Consider the following 18,167-nt stretch of genomic DNA (forward strand, 5'->3'; position numbering starts at 1 on the left):
TAAAATCATATTTAAATTCATCCCCAAATTCTCATGTATTAAATTAATTACCAAAGACTAAAACAAAGAACATTTTTGCTATAATTATAGTGAGTTTTAGTTAGTTTTGAAAACATTAAAAGTAGTTTCAGTTAGTTTTCGTATTTTTAAAAAAGCATTTTCGTTTTGATTTTATTTCGTTCACGAAATTGATTTTTGAATTTTAGTTGTATTTTTTTCATGAGTTTTAGTTCACTAAAATAACCTTGCTGCCCACCATGCATACCACCACCCACACTCTCCATTCCAGCAGTTTGCAAAAAGTATGCATGACTTTATTGTCTTGTGTTTTGGGTTTCACTCAAGTGAACTGGGTGAGGAGCAGGTGGGTGGGTGGGCTAATGGTTTTTAGGGAGGGGGGGTCTCAGCCGCCATGAGGCAAAATTACACAAGCCAAACCATTTAATCACATTTGTGCATTTTCATATCTTCCATCTCTGTATGCATCTGCATCCTACTACTTGCCCGACCCCCCTCCGCCCAAACCTCCTCCCCATACTCCCCCATCCTCTCTGCCTCTCACCCACTTCATTGTACCAAAGGAAATTTTCTCCATTGAGGCCCAGTCTCTTAGGTAACCCCAGCGCTGCATGAAATGAGGAGAGGGAGCGAGCGAGAGAGCAAGGCAGAGATGGGCGAGGACTGAAAGGGAGAGCGAGAAAGAGAGCGGGAGAGGGCGGGGAAAACCGGGAGAAGGGCCACCGAATTGTAAAGGCGGAGGTGGGGGTGGGCAAGGGGAGGTAAGGTGGGGGGGGGGGGGGGGGGGGGGGGCGTGGGGTCCGGACACAGAGGGTTGAAGAAGGAGAGGAAGAAGGACGCGGGACCAGAGGGTGGAAGAGGCGGAGAAGGTGAAAGATGGAGGAGCGGGTCCGGCGTGGTCAGGCTTCGGAGAGGAGTGAGGGAGCGACAACAGAGCGGAGTGTATCTTGGAGGTAATTCCTCATCCCTTCGTTTCACCTCGCTGAGCTTTTAGCACGGAGCATGTGCAGCTGTTTTCAATGTGTGAATGGGGAATAGATTTGACGTGCAGGTTTGGCATCCGGAGACGACACGGAAGACGAGCTCGGGCCTTCAACGTCAGAAAACTTGATGGCAAAAGTTTGCATCCTTGGGTTCAAGTTGGTAGTTGCTCAGTCGTGCGAGCGCATTGGCGCGTCCTCGGGATTGAGAGGAGAAATCCGGCGCGTCTCAGTGAGCTGTTGGGGGCTCTGGGAGGGCTCTGGCATCCTTTGTGGCCATGCACCTCAATGGTGGGCACAGCACATGGGGGCTCCCATGAATAGGCCCGGCCTCAGCAAAGACCACATCGAAAGAGAAAGGAGAAAATGCCGAGCTGAGAAAGAAAACTTGAGCTTTACTTTTTTGCATTTGCGCGTCACCCCCCTCTCCCTTCAAAGCTTCACCATCCACACCCCCAACTTCCAGTCCCCTCCGCTTGCCCACCTGCCTACTTGCACTGCCTGCTCATGTGCTCATCCGGATGTGCTGAGTTATCATCGCAGGCTTTTGTCTTCGTTGTGTTCTTTTGGAGCCCGGCATGGCTTCCCTGCCCCGGGTGGTGACCCCTCTCTTCATCATGGTGTCACCCACGCATAGAACGAGTTAGGGCTCTCGCTTTCTGTCTTTTCTTCTCACCTCCTCCCGTTCCCTTCCTCTCGATCTTCTCCCTCCATATGCAGCCGCATGCGCTGACCTGCAGCCAACGGGCCAAAGGTCTTCATCAAAGGGACTATTCGGGACGAACCATGCGAAATGACGACGGGGGGGTCCGGAGCTGATTGTCCAAACGCAATTCTTGCGTCTGCTTTGATGAAACCAGGAGTTGTGGATGGACATCACGCCCCTGACCTCTCACCTGTCGACGAGGGATCAGATCAGCTGGGGGGGAAAAAGGGCTCCAAACATGGCGGATGGTGAACTTAACAACAGGACAGCAGAGTCAATTCAATTCAATAAAATTCAATTCAAAAACTTTATTGAATTCTTTAAAAAAAATAAAATAAATAAAGGGGAAAGAAAGAAGGAAAAGTTGGTATCTGCCCCTGAGCAGGAAATAAATAAAAAAAAAAAAAAAAATAATGAATTTTTTATAATAATAATAATAATAATTAACACAAAATAAATGACATGAAGCAGTTAAGTTGTTGTTTTGGTAACAAACAAAATGATGCAAGAGCATTGCCTTGTGCTATATATATTTTTCCAGTAATTGAGTTTTTATTCATTTTTTTAATATACATTTTTTAAAAATATGAATGAACAGAGATGACTTAGTGATATATATAAGATTGGTTAAAAAAACACAAGATAAGATTGGTTTAAAAAAAAAAAAAAAGTGAGAAAGAAGACGACATCACATTTAAAACTGAGTTTTCAGATGTCATTGATTTTTCATGTTTGATCTGTTCCAAAATCGAGGATCTGTTTTATTATGAGGGGCTGTCCCGTTGAGGAAGCGGGGCCCTGTAAAGCAGCTTGAATGCATCCGCTTTGCTCACAATTCTGGACCAAGACGTGCTCAATTGGCACTGGAAGTGTTGTCGTGGGTGTTTACTCTCTGTGTGTGCATTCGTTAATTTGCCTGTGTGTGCGCGTTTTCCCTCACAGGATGAAAAAGGAGGCAAAGCTCGAGGAAGAGGAGGGAAAGTTTTGGAGGGAAAACGAGCACCGCCGAATACGCTCGGCCGCTTCGTAAGCAACGGGTGAGATTTATAGATGGGAGCTGCAGGAAGTGACAAGTCAGTGTGGGAAATATGTATAGAGAAAGAGCAGGGTGTGGGGGGTTTGGCGTTGTGGTGGGGGCTGGTGAAGGTGGTGAAGGGGACGGAGGGGTGGTGGGGGGGGGATCAAGAGCGAGAGAGCATTAATATGCTAATGGTCGAGGTGAATACACAACAGGCCCACTGACCAGGCTAATCACTAGTGGACACACACGGCAGCTAATCCCTCACGCAGCACTCACACTCACGTACTCAAACACACACATGCATACACACTAACATCTTGTCTGTCATAATGGAGGACAAGTCCGGCATTAAAAAACAAAACAAAAATTCCCCAATCTGATAAGAAAAATCAGATTTCATTAATTAAAACTGAAACTATGAAGCTACATTATATTTATATGTTTTGTCTATCTATCTATCTATCTATCTGAAAAATTAACTTGCTTCTTGTTCTGGTTGTTGACTCAACAAAATGGTAATGTTTTGACAGAATAAAAACAGGTCCATCTCTACAAAATGTGTTGTCTTTCATTAATGTTACGTCATATTTTCAATTATACACTAAAAAAATACACTTTATTGTGCTACATTTTATGTTTTGAGTTCTGACTGCTGCTAAACAGCGCTAATGCTAATGATAATTTATTAGGAACAGTCGTGAGAAGTTCCAAAACATGTTTCAGCAGCATGAAAATGTTGAAATATTAGAAACAACACTCAGTGTGATACATATTAATTTTGTAAAAGCATTAATTGGATCTCACTGGATGTCGGCATTTAACCTAATTTGTTTCCTCCTGAAACTTCAGCACTTTTTACAAATCAACCATCAATGGTCAGTTCCAAATGCGGATTTTAAACGCAGATTGGATCGATTCATCATTTGTGACACAAACTACAAAACTGAATTTCATTGTTTCATCTCTGGTGAACGTTTTTGAAATATACATATACAAAAATAAACAGGCGTATGAAAACTAAATCAAATTTTTCCCGCTGTGGCACTAAAATATTAATAGTGTCGTGTAAACCTTAAACTTTCAATGAATAAAGTGAGAATAATAAATACGAGAGGATTCATTTTGGAGTTGACTGAGATATGAGACACGCTTTTGGTTAAGAGCAATAACTGATGTCATGCTACGAAGTAAACATGCTTTCACCTATTATATACAAATATTGAATGTAAATAAATATGCTTCATTGAAATGCTCAAGATTATATTTTAAACACACAGAATTTCTCTCCACCTTCTGAGTCTTCTGCTGCATCGATCCTTTAATCTGTTTGTCAATAAAATCACTCAAAGCTCTCCGGTGGCCTAAAGTAACCTCTGCGGCAACTTAAGTTAACTTCTTTTGACCTCTTCACCTCTCTGGCCAGTGACATGGGAGTAAGCATGAAAACACATACGCATGCACGCACACATACACATTGGTCAGCTGCAGGGATGCAGCAGCCAACAGTGCAGTTGAGGTTGCAGTAGGAGTGCAGTTGATCCTCAACTGCTGCTGAAGCCTCAAGCCAAGTCCTGGCAAGCGTAGTGCCCACTGTTGCAAGGAGGATTTATTTAATATCATAATATCAGATTTATTTATTTATCCATCCATCCATCCATTTTCTTAACCGCTTGCTCCTCACAAGGGTCGCGGGGGGTGCTGTAGCCTATCCCAGCTGGCTTGAGGCAGTAGGCGGGGTACACCCTATGGTTGCCAGCCAATCGCAGATTTATTTATTTATTTATTTATTCATGCATTTATTTTTGACCTGTATACACACAGATTTTCCCAATCTTAAAGATTATTTTTCATTGACAGAGCCCAGCCCACAAAAAAAATTATTATTATTTTTTTTAGTTTTGGTCATATTGTGGGTGATGGGCTCCAATAACATCAACACTCATAATACTTTTATGTATGTATGTGTATGGACTTTTAGTTAAAAAATATTGAACATTAACTATTAAAATTGGGGGCCTCAGACATATGGATGCTTGATGTCCTTGGTGGAAGCAAAACAAAAACATTAGAAATATGGATGGCATTGGACCGATACTAATACCTAAAATAAGTACTTGGCCATTCCTAGTCATTACTCCATGTTTTTTGTAAATTACAATAGTATGCAGTACTATCTTACACACATTAGGCTACTTTTGTTGTTGTTGCTGGTTTTGGGGGGCTAGAACGGATTAATGGCGGTTTCATTCATCTCAGTGAGAAAAGAGGATTTGAAGTGTTTTAAGTTACGAGCGAGGTCAAGGAAAATGAAACCACCGTAGTTTGGATTGGGAAGCTGCAGCCAGCAGTGCAGTTGAGGCTCCAGCATCGCCGTCACCATGCTTTCATCCTGGCGGGGGGAGGGTGGGCTGTCTGCGGGCCAAAGTGTATGCGTGTGTGCGCTGTGCTGGAGGTGGCGGTGAGGCGGGGTGGGGGGGCAGACAGACACTCGGGGCCTAGTCGGCAACATCGATTCATGCAAGGAAGACACGCCGCTAAACGTCAGTAATCCGCATTTATTTTTGCCCATTTTGGAACATTCGTCCTCCCCGATGTTTGCGACGCAAACACTTGAGCTTCCGAGTTAGCTTCTTAGCTAAATCGGCTACACGTTAGCTCCTAGCTAGCACAGCTAGCATGGGTTAGCACCTCGCTAGCTTTGCCAACTTTGGAGGGTAAACGCGTATTTTGGGGGAATTATGTGGACACATACAAGGCCCGGCACATTTTGTCCGTGTTTTCTGCCCACCGGTTATAAGGAAATGTTTGTCCTGGCAGAAGGTAAAGATGTTCGAAGTGCGTGCTAACGTCGAAGCTATGTGGACGTTAGCTCCATCTAAACGCTGTCAAGAAACATTTGTTTTATTATTATTTTTATTTATGGCAGCCAAAACAAACACTGCAAATCATAGCGAGTCACCTAAAAGCGTTTCATGCATAATTAAAGTCGCTTTAGCATGTTTTGGTTCCCTAAATTAGACAAGCTGGCGTCTGCCGAACAGCTGTCTGTTTTCGAAAAAAATATTCCAGAAGACAACAAATTCAGCAAATACACACAATTAGTGTCTTGGACATGAACACCGACAACACTGCTGTGTTTGGAAGACGTTCATTTCTGTTTCACTTCATTGATTTTCTTCTACTGTAGCTTCCCTTTGGCAGCTAATACATGTTCGCTTTGCATGTGTTGACATTTCAGAACCGTTTTTGGTTTCCCCAAGGCAGCTCCGGCCCGGGCCGCAGTCCGCGGTCTCGAGTTTGACGGCGGGCTGTAGACGCGAGGCTCGACGGTGTGCAGCGGCCAGTGAGTACCGGGGAACCCCCTGCCAAAGCCAGCAGCACCATGGGAGACAGTCGAGGTGAGAACCAATGCATGGTCAGCGACAACAAAAGTGCCCTGCACCCCATGGAGAAACGGACCCCCCCCCCACTCATGGTCAAAGAATGTTTTTTTGGTTTGTTTTGTTTTGTTTTTATGCAGTCAAGGCTTGTCAAACTGCTGTGTGTGAATAGACTCGAATACAAAAGGAGAGTAATGTTTAGGCACTATTGTCTTGTTTGACAAATCTAAAGACTGACTTGACGTTGATGCGATGTCTCATTAACACATGGATGCTGGTCAACATCTTAGCATGTCACAGAAAACTCCCAAACATCATCCAAGTATGCTCCCTAGTGGTTGTGGGCAGGGTGGTTAGAAGATGGAAATATGAAAGCTCTGAGTCGTTTTATTCCTTTTTTTTTTTTTTTTTTTTTAAATCATATATCTGTTGTTTATGGTTCAGATTAATTTATTGCTAGTTTATTAAAAATATATGGGGAGAGAATAGTCAGTTCATCCATGATCTCAATGATGTTAAGCAGTACAGAAAATTGATAATTTGTAGTTTGTTTTTGGTCATCGTTTGGGAGTCTTGTGAACTAAATTGGCAGTGCCTTCTGCCATCTAGTGGACGGACATGTGATTGTTCTGCCCACCACTATATGTCACTGGCATAGAAACCAACAAAAATAACTCATTTGTAGTTAAAAAAAATCCATTTTCAAACTGCTTAAAAAAGTTTAAAAATAAATAAATGATGTTGGATATTTCACATCTGATGGTCTCTTTTGGCAAACTAGGGTGTCTGATTGTTTGACAATCCCTGAGCTACACGACTAAAATGCTTGTCACCAGATTCACGGAGTCCGGACAGTTCGTCGGTGTCCTCCCCGCCGTCAGGCCAGCGCTCGCCCCCTCTGGTACCGTCAGCGGCGGCCTCCATGACCTCCCTGCCTCCCATCTCCACCGCCGGGGTCAACAGCCCCATCAGTAGCATCGGTTCCCCATTTTCGGTCATCAGCTCCTCGCTGGGCTCCCCCTGCCTGCCGGGAACGCCGTCGGTCGGCTATGGTCCCATCAGCAGTCCGCAGGTAAGGTCATGTAGCCAGGATTAAATCTTTCCAATCAAGTTTAGTTTTGAGACTTCAGTAGTTTTTTTACTTGAAATTTTACTCAGTCAAAATTTCCTGGTCTCTTGGGTGATGATTTTACTCCTCATTTCACTGCTTACTTTTCTAGATTTTTTTTTTAAGATCAGGTTTTGAGTCATTTGCTGCTTTACTTCATTTAGATAAACTCCACAGTCTCCATGTCAGGACTTCACACGGTGAGCAGCTCAGATGACGTCAAACCTCCGCTCGGCCTGAAGCTGTCGGCGCACAGCCCGGGCCCGATGCTTTCCCAGAAACGCCTTTGTTCCATCTGCGGCGACCGTTCCTCAGGTGACTACTGCTTATCTCTCATCACAAAATAAATGTGTAGATTTGTAACTTTGGAACAGGATGTGATCATGTTCTGTCAGCACAGTAGAGATAACAACTAAAATGTGCTAAATCTGTCTAATAACAGTAGTTAGTTGTGTGTTTTCTTAATACGGAAGACGATTAGGACCAGTGAAGAGAGAAAAAAAAGTTTGGCAGGATTCTCACTTTATTCTCAGAATTGTGACTTTAAAGTGAGAATAGTAGTTGCACTAATAAACTCAGAATTCTGAGCAGTCAGAATTCTGACTTTAAAGTGAGAATTCTGAGAATACAGTGAGAATCCTGCCAAACTTATTTTTCTCTCTTCACTGACCCTAATACTCCTCCATATTGTAAAATACCTCATTGTGAAGAGTTTTTTTTTTTTTTTTTTTTTTTTTTTTTTTCCCTGCGGGGAAAACCCCCCAATTAATACATGGTTGAAGAAGCTGGCAAACATAATTTATTTCCATCCATCCATCCATCCATCCATCCATCTTCTTAACCGCTTATTCCTCGCAAGGGTCGTGGGGGTACTGGAGCCTATCCCAGCCCGCTTTAGGCAGTAGGCGGGGTACACCCTGAACTGATTGCCAGCTAATTGCAGCATGCTTTATTTTTTTTTTGTTTTTCCCACCAGGAAAGCACTACGGCGTGTACAGCTGCGAGGGCTGCAAAGGCTTCTTCAAGCGGACGGTGCGCAAAGACCTGACCTACACCTGTCGGGACAACAAGGACTGCATGGTCGACAAGAGGCAGAGGAACCGCTGCCAATACTGCCGCTACCAGAAGTGCCTGGCCATGGGCATGAAGAGAGAAGGTAAGCCGGGACGAAGGAGGCTGCGACTGATGTGACTGATGAACAAATTAACCCGGTTTATAATGACTTGAGATAGAAGTGGGGAAAAAAACAGAGCAATTAATATTGACTGCGGAATGCTCAGTTAGTCATAGCATAAACCTCATTCGATCCTCGTGTCACTTATTTCAGGTATATTTTTGTTTTTATGCAGTAAGTTAGCCATCAGTATGGGTCCCAAGAAAGAAAAGTGTGATTGTGTCATTAAGAGGGGATGAAAAAAAAAAAAAAGATTTGCATTTTTTGTCCCTCTCAATATTGTGGTTGCCATTTAACGTGGTCACAAATATGTCAAGGCACCATCATAATTAAACTTCAAGACTTAAATCTCGACTCAATGAGATTTTGAGTTCCAAATTCATCAGCAGATGGCGTTTTCTCAGTCGCCATGGCAACGCTTCACGGATTCTCCCAATTTGAGCCGAGTCACAGGCATGAAAGAAGCCCCCTCGTCCACTTTCACTCTCAAACGCGACCTAACTAGAGTGTGTGTTGTAAATGATTGAGTCTGGGCTGCCGGGGGGGCATCAAGCAATGGTGGTAGAGGGGGTCATGGGGGTGACTCAGCTTTGCAAACACTAACCCCCTTTCCCCCCTCTCCTCCTCTTTTTGTTTCCTCTCGTCCTCCCTCTCCCTCCCCTTCTGCAGTGGCTAAGATGAGCGACAGATGTAAGGACAAGAGAGGGAGGGTTGGGGGGATTGGACGGGTGCGAGCTTGCGTGGGATGGATTAAGCGAGCGAGGGGCAGCGATATGTATTCATGCCTGGACTACAGGGATGCTTTCCTTTTCTTGAAATTTCCCAAATTGTCTCCACATATTCAGGATTCATTATACATATAATTACCAATTAACCTTTTTTTTTATTACACCTATCCACCATTATTTACTCAAATGATCAAGTATTTGCTCTTAAAAAAAAAACCCAATGCCACTAGATGGCGCCAAACCTTGGATTACAAGTGACCCAATTTAAGAGCTTTTAGAGATCCCAGGTGTTACATTTTTATTTATTTATTTATTTATTTATTCTTTGCCTTTACTTGCCAGCAAAAACTTGAGATAGGTGCATTAAATGGTGGCACACCAATTTGTTCTCAATGTGTTCCAGCAATCTTGAAACTCAGTTGAAATTTACTTTCAATTTAAAACATAAAACAAAGAAATTTACACATGTACTTTACTTAAAGCGGATATTTGAACATAAACTCTGGAGCAATATGATGCACTCGTTCTGCCTTCGTTCACCCCCCCGCTCTCCCATTCCTCAGCCGTTCAAGAGGAGCGCCAGAGGAACAAGGAGCGCGAGGGCGAGGTGGAGTCCACCAGCGTGGTCAACGAGGAGATGCCCGTGGAGAAGATCCTGGAGGCGGAAATGGCCGTGGAGCAAAAAACGGAGCTTCACGCCGACGGAAGCTCCGGAGGAAGCTCTGTGAGTCGACCAACCCAAAAATGATGCCGTTCATTGTCGTCCCATGTTCCTTACCGCTCCTCTTCCTCAGCCCAACGACCCCGTCACCAACATCTGCCAGGCGGCCGACAAGCAGCTCTTCACCCTGGTGGAGTGGGCCAAGAGGATCCCGCACTTTTCTGAGCTGCCCCTCGACGATCAGGTTATCTTGCTACGCGCAGGTGGGTCGCATCGCCAAGATCTCGACCTAAGGTTAACGTTCCAAGATGTGATAAAATTGTCACGACAAATAACCTTTTAATACATTGATCAATTTGATGAATCATTCCGACTTGAAATATCCTGTGGCCAGGTTGGAATGAGCTCCTGATCGCCTCCTTCTCCCACCGCTCCATCTCGGTGAAGGACGGAATCCTACTGGCCACCGGCCTCCACGTGCACCGCAACAGTGCTCACAGCGCCGGCGTTGGAGCCATCTTTGACAGGTAGCCATCACATTTTTGACGACGAGTACCGGTGCATCGAATCCTCCGCCCGTGTTTGGTTCACTTTTCAGCCTTTGGTTTGGAAAAACTCACTTAATTTTGTGCTCACTCTTTAATGCCACAAAATAAGGCCAGAAAGATCAAGGAAGTCTGTTGCTAGGGCCGAGTATTGCGAACGATCTCACGATACGAGAAGGTATCACGATAAATATGTGTCCCAATACATGGTCTTCAAGGCGATGCGTATCCTGATAGTATAAATGAATTTACTTGCATTTGTTTTTTATTATAACAGTCATATGTATACCTAAATGATAAGCTAATTATACTGGATTGCAATTTTTTTTTGTGAGCAGCTCTTCTGGTTTACCACCAAGCGGCATGCCTGGTTTAAATGTGCACGGGCTGCAGAGCAGCTTTCACAGACATACCGGGAAACTTCGGCATGGCATGGCCTGATATGAGCAAAAATAAAAAAAGTTTTAAAATTATAGCTATAATATTGAAATATTTGGGGAAATAAAAGCAGCATTTTTTTTCTTGTAACACATTCTATTTAAACAAAATATAGGAAAATTGGTACATTCAGAAACATGTACCATGTTAAGTTTATAAGTAAATAAATCTTGCTACCCTTCCTATGTTTTAATTTTTCTTAGCAAGACACAGTGTCCAATCACTGATGAGATATTTTTAAAACAGACTACACACATTCACTTTGTTTTAAACTAGGTACAATGCAAACTAAGGCACTCATAGCTCTTTCCTCACTCAACGACTCCCTCGCGCTCCTCTTGCACGCGCACTAATTGAAGGCAATTAACTTCAAAGACGGCTGATAGTTTTTTTTTGTTTTTTTTTGGTAAGTACAATGCAAGCTGCAAAGGCACCCGTGTCCCCTCTGCTCCCCACTTTCACTTCAAAGAGGCTGCGGTTCCTGCGCAAGTAACGCATCGTTAACTGCCCATTTAAAATGAATGAGCAATATCGATTCTGACGCCTGCGTATCGATACATGTATTGTAATGCGGCCCTCAATATATTGCCGATTGATTTTTTTATTTTATTTTATTTTTTAAATGAATGAATTATATATATATATATATATATCTTTGTTCACCCCCTATATGTTGGAGTGATATATCTCAACTGTTGCTCTTTGTATGTTGGGTTTGTGGAGTGAAGATAAGACCAGGTTGTTAGTGGAAGTTATGGAGAATCGTCGTGGCATGTGTATGTTTTCGCTACTGCTCATAAAAAGCTCAAGCTAACATACGCCAAGGGAAAGGCTTTTCTCGTGACCAACGTTTTCCCAAGACACCATTTGGACCAGTTTTCGTCCCCCAGCGTATCTCACAGGTAGATCCAGTCCTGAAGCGTCACATCCGCTTTGAAAGCCAACACGTGCATTCCGCTCTGACGGCTTCACGCTGCACATGTGGCGGCACTCTCACATATCTGGTTTCACGTCACTTGTCGAGGAGGGTGACGGGCTGCACCTGCTGTGTTCCTTTGGCTGCTGCTGCTTCCTTCCATTCTGTCTTCTGTGTGCGCCCATGCTGGGAGGGTGACTAATACGTATTCTGCACACACAACTCAATAGTCAAGCACTTTGGCCACTCGGAGTAGTCAAGGAATGGCTGCCTGATGGTTACTAACTTCATCAATTTCTCTTGGTCCCTTCTTAATCATTAGTTGACTGAAAATCCGCCGTGCAGATTTATTGCCTATCCAATCACAATGTGTCGCTTCTCTGTTAATTACACAGTCGTTTTTGTCTACTGCGCCTGGTTGTTTTTCCAAACAAACTCCGAAACAAATGGCTCAGATTTTAGTGGGAGTGGCCTAAAGAATTGAATATCGAAATGGACAAATGTCTGCTATTGTTCACCTTTTACATTTGTCTAAAGTGCAAATGTTTTCTTTGAATGCTTCTATTCTATTTTTAACATTTGGAGCAGGGGTTCTCAAAGTTTTTGGGTCCGGGGACATCAATGGGGGAAATATTTTACCAAGGGCCCCTTCATAATCTGAAAGTTGATTAAGCTTAACGAGCATAGGAGGGGAAAAAATTGCATGCTTTGGGGGAAAAAAAGGTAATGTGTCAAATTTTTAGAGAACTAAAAAAGTTAAAATATTTTTAGAATAAAGATGTACGTTATTTGTTGTTAGCTTCCAAGAATAATGTTGCATTTTTCCAAGCTAAAGTCACAATCTTATGATATTAAAGTCAGACTATACCTAGAGAGGAAGTTCATTTTTTAACAAGTGAATTATAAAATACAAATTCATTCTATTAGAATTGAAACTTTGGGGAAAAAGAATTTATTATATATTTTTAATAAGCACTACATATACGTTATATATTTTTTTAAATTAATATACCTTTTGTTTCTGAAAGAATAGGACACCTGTTAATTAAAAAAAATACTATTCATGCAGGGTTGTTAGATTTATATGCTGATGTAGCACAGTCACATCAGTTTTTTTTTGTTGTTTTTTTTAAATCACATCAACATATTTATTTTGTGGACACCGAATCAACAGGTGTGCACGGAGCCCAGGTTGAGAACCTCTGGTCTAGTGTAAAAGCCACACAAATCAAATGTGCATGGTTCATCCACTAAACTTTTCAGCGTATGTTAGACGTAATAAGAGCACCAGGTGAGGGCCCAAACGCAGACGCAAAGTGTGCTAGCGATGTTACTGTGTAATAACACTGTAATAACACATTGTGATTGCATACACAGGGCACACAATGCTGAGGTTGGGGCCATATTTGACAGGTAATTACGCCACGACACAAACACTTTCCTTGAACCCCTCCTCTGCAGTCCCCATTGAAAAAAAGAAAACTCAAGCCATAAGACCGATCATAAACATAAATGTGTGCTGTGCTTTTTGTGTGCTTAAAGCTCTTGTCATCGTCTTCAGCTTAATTGACCTTTTTTGTGTAGCTTTGGCTGACATAAGTTGTCACCATTAAAAACCAATGAGAAGGGAGTTGTGTACACACGCTGGATATAAAAGTCTACACACCCCTGTTACCACTTGGTGACACCTTACCTGGCAGCGTCACTTCCGCTTTCGTCTTACATTCTGGTGTACACATCACACACTCACACAAAGGTACACTCGTGCCAGATATCTGTCCCAGGCTATGCCAGTAACACGAGAGTTGTGTTGGGGAAAAAAAAAAAAAAGTGTATTGAAGAGGGAGGTCACACACGTGACCTAGTAAGTGATGTCAGTCACTGGAGTGGAGTTGGTCATGTGAGCTGTGGTCCATAGCAGGTCCTTGGCGAGTGTTTTTTTTTTTTTTTTTTTTTTAAATGTGCATTGGTGCTCTCCTTGCCTACATGCGAAGCAATTACAGTGCCTTAATTGCTTATTTTTTCTTTTAAATGACCTAATTGCATGACTGATTTGTTTCTTGACCAATCAAATGTCAGCCTGTTGTCACTCGGCGCTAATGCAAATCTGCTGAATGCACTTTTCTCCACGCATCAGTGATGTTTTCGACAGAAGTGTCCAGCCTTCTGTGCGGGCATCCATACCCTATGACCACTGGCTTTGATGGACAGCGATGAGAAAATCTGCTCTTCTGTCCGTCCTTCTTCCCCGGCAGGGTTTTGACGGAGCTGGTGAGCAAGATGAGAGACATGCAGATGGACAAGACCGAGCTGGGCTGCCTGCGCGCCATCATCCTCTTCAATCCAGGTAACACCGACGCAAAGTCGACCACCTGGCGTCCACGTCGATGTGTTTCTCAACGCGTCTGTCTCGACTTGAAGACGCCAAGGGCTTGTCCAACCCCAGTGAGGTGGAGCTGCTGAGAGAACGGGTGTACGCGTCTCTGGAGACTTACTGCAAGCAGAAGTACCCGGAACAGCAGGGCAGGTATGCGCCACTGTGACACGTGTGATTGGCAATAGCGCTGTCAATAGAAAATATTTTTAAAATCAATTAATTTGTCGATTATTCAATTGTTTAGTCGACTATTTGGATTCATTTTAATTTTGCATTAGTGTGTTACGAAGGCATTTTTCCCCATGATTGGTGGTTAATTTCGGATTTTGTTTTCGTATACTGATTAAAAAAAAAGGCGGGGTGGGGTTGGATTGATGTAACATGTTCACGGTTCGGTCATTGTTTTCCAAAGTAAAAACAGATGTTTGCAAATGTCTTGTTTTGATTAAACACGGAAGATAATCTTCTTTCATGAAGGACTACAGAAATTAATGAACAATTACTGCTGATGAGCTGAAATCAGAGGATTTGGACAATTTTTAATTACATAAAATGAATCCAAACGATTACTCGATTATTAATAGTCGATTAATTTGAAAATCCATAACTTATCAAGGGCAGCACGGTGGATGAGTGGTTAGCATGTCCTACTCCCAGTACTGAGGACGCAGTGGAGTTTGCATGTTCTCCCCGTGCCTGCATGGGTCTTCTCCGGGTACTCCGGTCTCCTCCCACATTCCAAAGACATGCTTGGCAGGTTCATTGGGCGCTCCAAATTGTCCCTAGGTGTGCTTGTGCATGTGGATGGTATATATATATATATATATAATCAGAAATGTCAACACTAATGCTTCCTGTATTTGTTTATGTACATCTTAGTAAATGTGTTGCTTTTGCTATAAAAATATAATTCTAACTTAATAGTGTTTTTGTGAATGTATTGTTATTGTAGTGCATCTGTCTTGGGCCTGCAAAATAACAAAATAGCCTTTTGGCGAATTCTGGCACATTTACAGAAATGTTTATTAATATGAACTGTCCCTGATACCAATGAGGTCAAGCAATAAATTACATACGCTTCCTACCTTAGGTTTGCCAAGCTCCTCCTGCGTCTGCCGGCGCTGCGCTCCATCGGCCTGAAGTGCCTGGAGCACCTGTTCTTCTTCAAGCTGATTGGCGACACGCCCATCGACACCTTCCTCATGGAGATGCTGGAGGCCCCTCACCAGCTCACCTAGAACAAGCCGGCCGCCGCTCAGGAGGCCTCATTGCACACCGGGATTATCGGGCGGGGCTCGTCGGGCTTCACCGCCGCACCCGCTGGGCTTGAAGTAGCCCTCACATTTGTACACACACACACACACACACACACACACACACACACACACACACACACACACACACACACACACACACACACACACACACAGATCTAATTTGCAGAGGCGACATGGTTTTAACAATACACCCATATCGCCGTTTTTCTTGTACTCAGTGTTTCACCTCTTCACATACACATATACAGTTGACTATGCACGTGCATATGCATATCTATATAGGGAGTGTGTATATGCACATGTATGAGTGGTAAAAAGTCTTAATCATCAGTTATAGCTTTCATCTCAGAGCGCCTCTGTATCTTAGATCCGCTGGGTTCATTGGTGGTTTTTAGCTTCCAATCAGGTGCGTAGCATTTCAATCAACTCTCCGCCGTCACACCAGCGTGTCTCCTTATCCTTAAAATGTATGATAAATATGCTTTGTATTTCCATTATCATGCTGAAAAACTTGTTTTTGGTTTCTATCTTGAAGTACTGTAACTCATGAAATGAGAGCTTTTTTTCCCCTAAGGCATTGAAATCCAGGAAGGGTCTGGGAGCACTTTGATTGACTAACGTTGTCCTTCCATCCCTGATGTGCGCACAGTGGGCTTTGTAAGGCAAAAAAGAATGACTTGAATTTCTCATTTTGTTGCTTCGTTTTCATTTGATCCTTTTGTTTCTTGTCTATTCTGGCAGTCGCTTGGCAGTTTGACGAGCTTGAGGGGAGTTGAGACTGAGAGCTTCACGCCAGGCGGGGTCGGTTTCTCTTTTTATCGCCCGGACCGTCGTCCTTCGCCGCCGGTCATTTTTGCACTTTTGTGAGTCCGTACCTGTGTGAGCGTTTCCTCCCAGTGGTCGCCGTCTCTGAGACAAGGTACTTGGCGTTGGCGTTCTCTCTCATCCTGGCGGCCGCCATCAGGTTGAAACGGGGTTAACCCGATTCCTGTTTTGTTAGGCGCGCCGAGCTCGATGTGATGCTGAGCAATGACAAATATTTTGGGTTGCAGTGAAATGAGCTCGGCGCACCTAATAGTGGCCATAGAATGGAAGCATGACAAGAAATCAGTAGGGATGATCGGACGCTGTTATATTGCAATGTTCTATGCCTCCCCGATTGATGACATCACTGGTCATGCACAGACGTGTGCAGCAAAGGAACCAGCGTTGCCCTCCCAGAATTTGAGTTCTGTGATTGACTACCTGACACTTTTGACAACTTTTCTACATTAGTGTGTAAATATTAGGACTTGAAAATCACATGGATCATCCTCCTTCATCCGGCTACAACAAACATTTTCAAAAATTATGTTGTCCCCTCCCCGCCCGCCATCTAATCAATGAAACTGCAGCCTTTGCACCCACGTCCTTGATTGGCACTTGACTTTAACTGTGATTTGTAAGCACGCGCAGCTCCAAACATGACCAGCAGAGATTAACAATATTGCTATGGATTGATGGTTATGAGCATTTCTTTAGTCACAAGTTTGTTTGTCTTTTTTTGTTTTTTGTAGCGGCTCAGTGGACACGGAATGGGTGCTAAATATCTAACAGAGTCTTGCACATTCACACCAATGCAATCAATGCACAGTATTCGGGCGGATTAGACGACAGCGAGATGGTCGGTGGAAGCAGACGAATAGAGTATTATGGAGTCCAAATGTGTCCTCTCAAAGAGGGCTTTTGCGCTTGTGTGACTTGGAGGCCCACAGTGAGATGACCTGTGAAACAGGTGCTCCTTTTTCTGTAACTTTTCTCTTCAAGCGTGCGATTTGCGGGAATGAAGGTGTGGAGTTTGCGTTTCGTGCAGGGGTGGGCAAATTATGGCCCGCTGCGCATTTTTGGTCATTACATTTTTTTTTTTTTTTTAGTTGATCTCATTTGATATTTTTTTCAAAAGTTGGTTTCTTGTCAATTTTCTAAGTCTGATTATTAATTTAGTTGTACATAAATTATAATTACATTAGTAAAATGAACTTGAATTATTTTTATTAAAATAATCAATTTGTTGAGCCGTCCTTTGCCACAATATAATTTAAAAAATTATCATTAAATCCTTGGTATTTTGATTTATTGTAATTAAACACAATGTTAAATAAACAAGTTGACATTTTATAATTCTATTATTAAAATATACTATTTTATATGCATTTTTTTTTTTTTTACTTCATTGCCCCTCTGTCCAATTTGAAAATCAAATGTGACCCTTGAGCACAAAAGTTTGCCCACCCCTGGTTTAGATCGATTTTTGTTTGTTTGTAAATGCTCTTTTTAAAAGTGAACCCCAAATTTTTTAGCATGACGAGACGGGTAGAAGTTTGTACGAGCCGTCTCATCTTTGTCGTGATTGACAGCCCAACGTGTTAGCCCTCCAGAAGCTTCCTCGGCAGGACGGCGAAGGCAGCTGCTGTCGGCCAAGTTTCATGATAATTATGACGAGACAAAAAATATGCAACGTGGACTTTTACCAAAAGGTGCAAGAGATTAATTGAGCCACTGAGAAACAGTCTGCTACTCAATTTTTTTAGCAGTAAAATACCAATGATTGATTGAGTGTTTTTAAAGAAATGGTTGTTTTACTCAGATTTTGGTATTTTGATATGATACTTGGTTTGTAGCTTCGGTCTGGCCAGTGTCATCTAGGTTTCCTGAAAGAAAAGAACCAAACTGGAGGGAAAATGTGTGCACTACTAGTCTCATTCCAAACATCTTTCAATTCAATCAACATATTATGAAAAATTGCAACGGAGCCTCGAGTTAGCCGCTCTGGTTTTCAGTGGCTCAGTTGTGGTATTG

General features: G+C 42.9%; 1 protein-coding gene across 9 annotated transcripts; it reads left to right on the top strand.

Annotated features, from left to right (window-relative positions):
- The first annotated feature begins 842 nt into the window (after positions 1-842).
- Positions 843-16,825, top strand: LOC144007497 (retinoic acid receptor RXR-beta-A). 9 transcript variants are annotated; one of them, XM_077507203.1, is made up of 14 exons: positions 843-971; positions 2,647-2,741; positions 5,964-6,123; positions 6,942-7,177; positions 7,378-7,528; positions 8,190-8,369; positions 9,057-9,077; positions 9,679-9,839; positions 9,910-10,039; positions 10,171-10,303; positions 13,053-13,088; positions 13,931-14,022; positions 14,097-14,202; positions 15,143-16,825. In XM_077507203.1, the coding sequence occupies exons 3-14, from the start codon at positions 6,108-6,110 to the stop codon at positions 15,288-15,290; spliced, it is 1,410 nt and encodes a 469-aa protein (XP_077363329.1). In that variant the 5' UTR covers positions 843-971; positions 2,647-2,741; positions 5,964-6,107; the 3' UTR covers positions 15,291-16,825. The 9 variants fall into 9 exon arrangements, with proteins under 9 accessions (XP_077363329.1, XP_077363332.1, XP_077363328.1 ...); XM_077507206.1 differs by lacking the exon at positions 843-971 and having other exon boundaries at positions 2,307-2,741; XM_077507202.1 differs by lacking the exons at positions 843-971; positions 2,647-2,741 and adding an exon at positions 5,160-5,265.
- The last annotated feature ends 1,342 nt before the right edge of the window (positions 16,826-18,167 follow it).

The sequence above is a fragment of the Festucalex cinctus genome, chromosome 19 (assembly GCF_051991245.1).
Source record: "Festucalex cinctus isolate MCC-2025b chromosome 19, RoL_Fcin_1.0, whole genome shotgun sequence".
In the NCBI taxonomy this organism is placed as follows: domain Eukaryota; kingdom Metazoa; phylum Chordata; class Actinopteri; order Syngnathiformes; family Syngnathidae; genus Festucalex; species Festucalex cinctus.

Excerpts from the sequence above, each read along its gene's own strand:
- LOC144007497 (XM_077507203.1), top strand. Across the intron at positions 10,040-10,170 it reads GGTTATCTTGCTACGCGCAG|GTTGGAATGAGCTCCTGATC; the intron begins GTGGGTCGCATC and ends TCCTGTGGCCAG. Across the intron at positions 14,203-15,142 it reads TACCCGGAACAGCAGGGCAG|GTTTGCCAAGCTCCTCCTGC; the intron begins GTATGCGCCACT and ends TTCCTACCTTAG.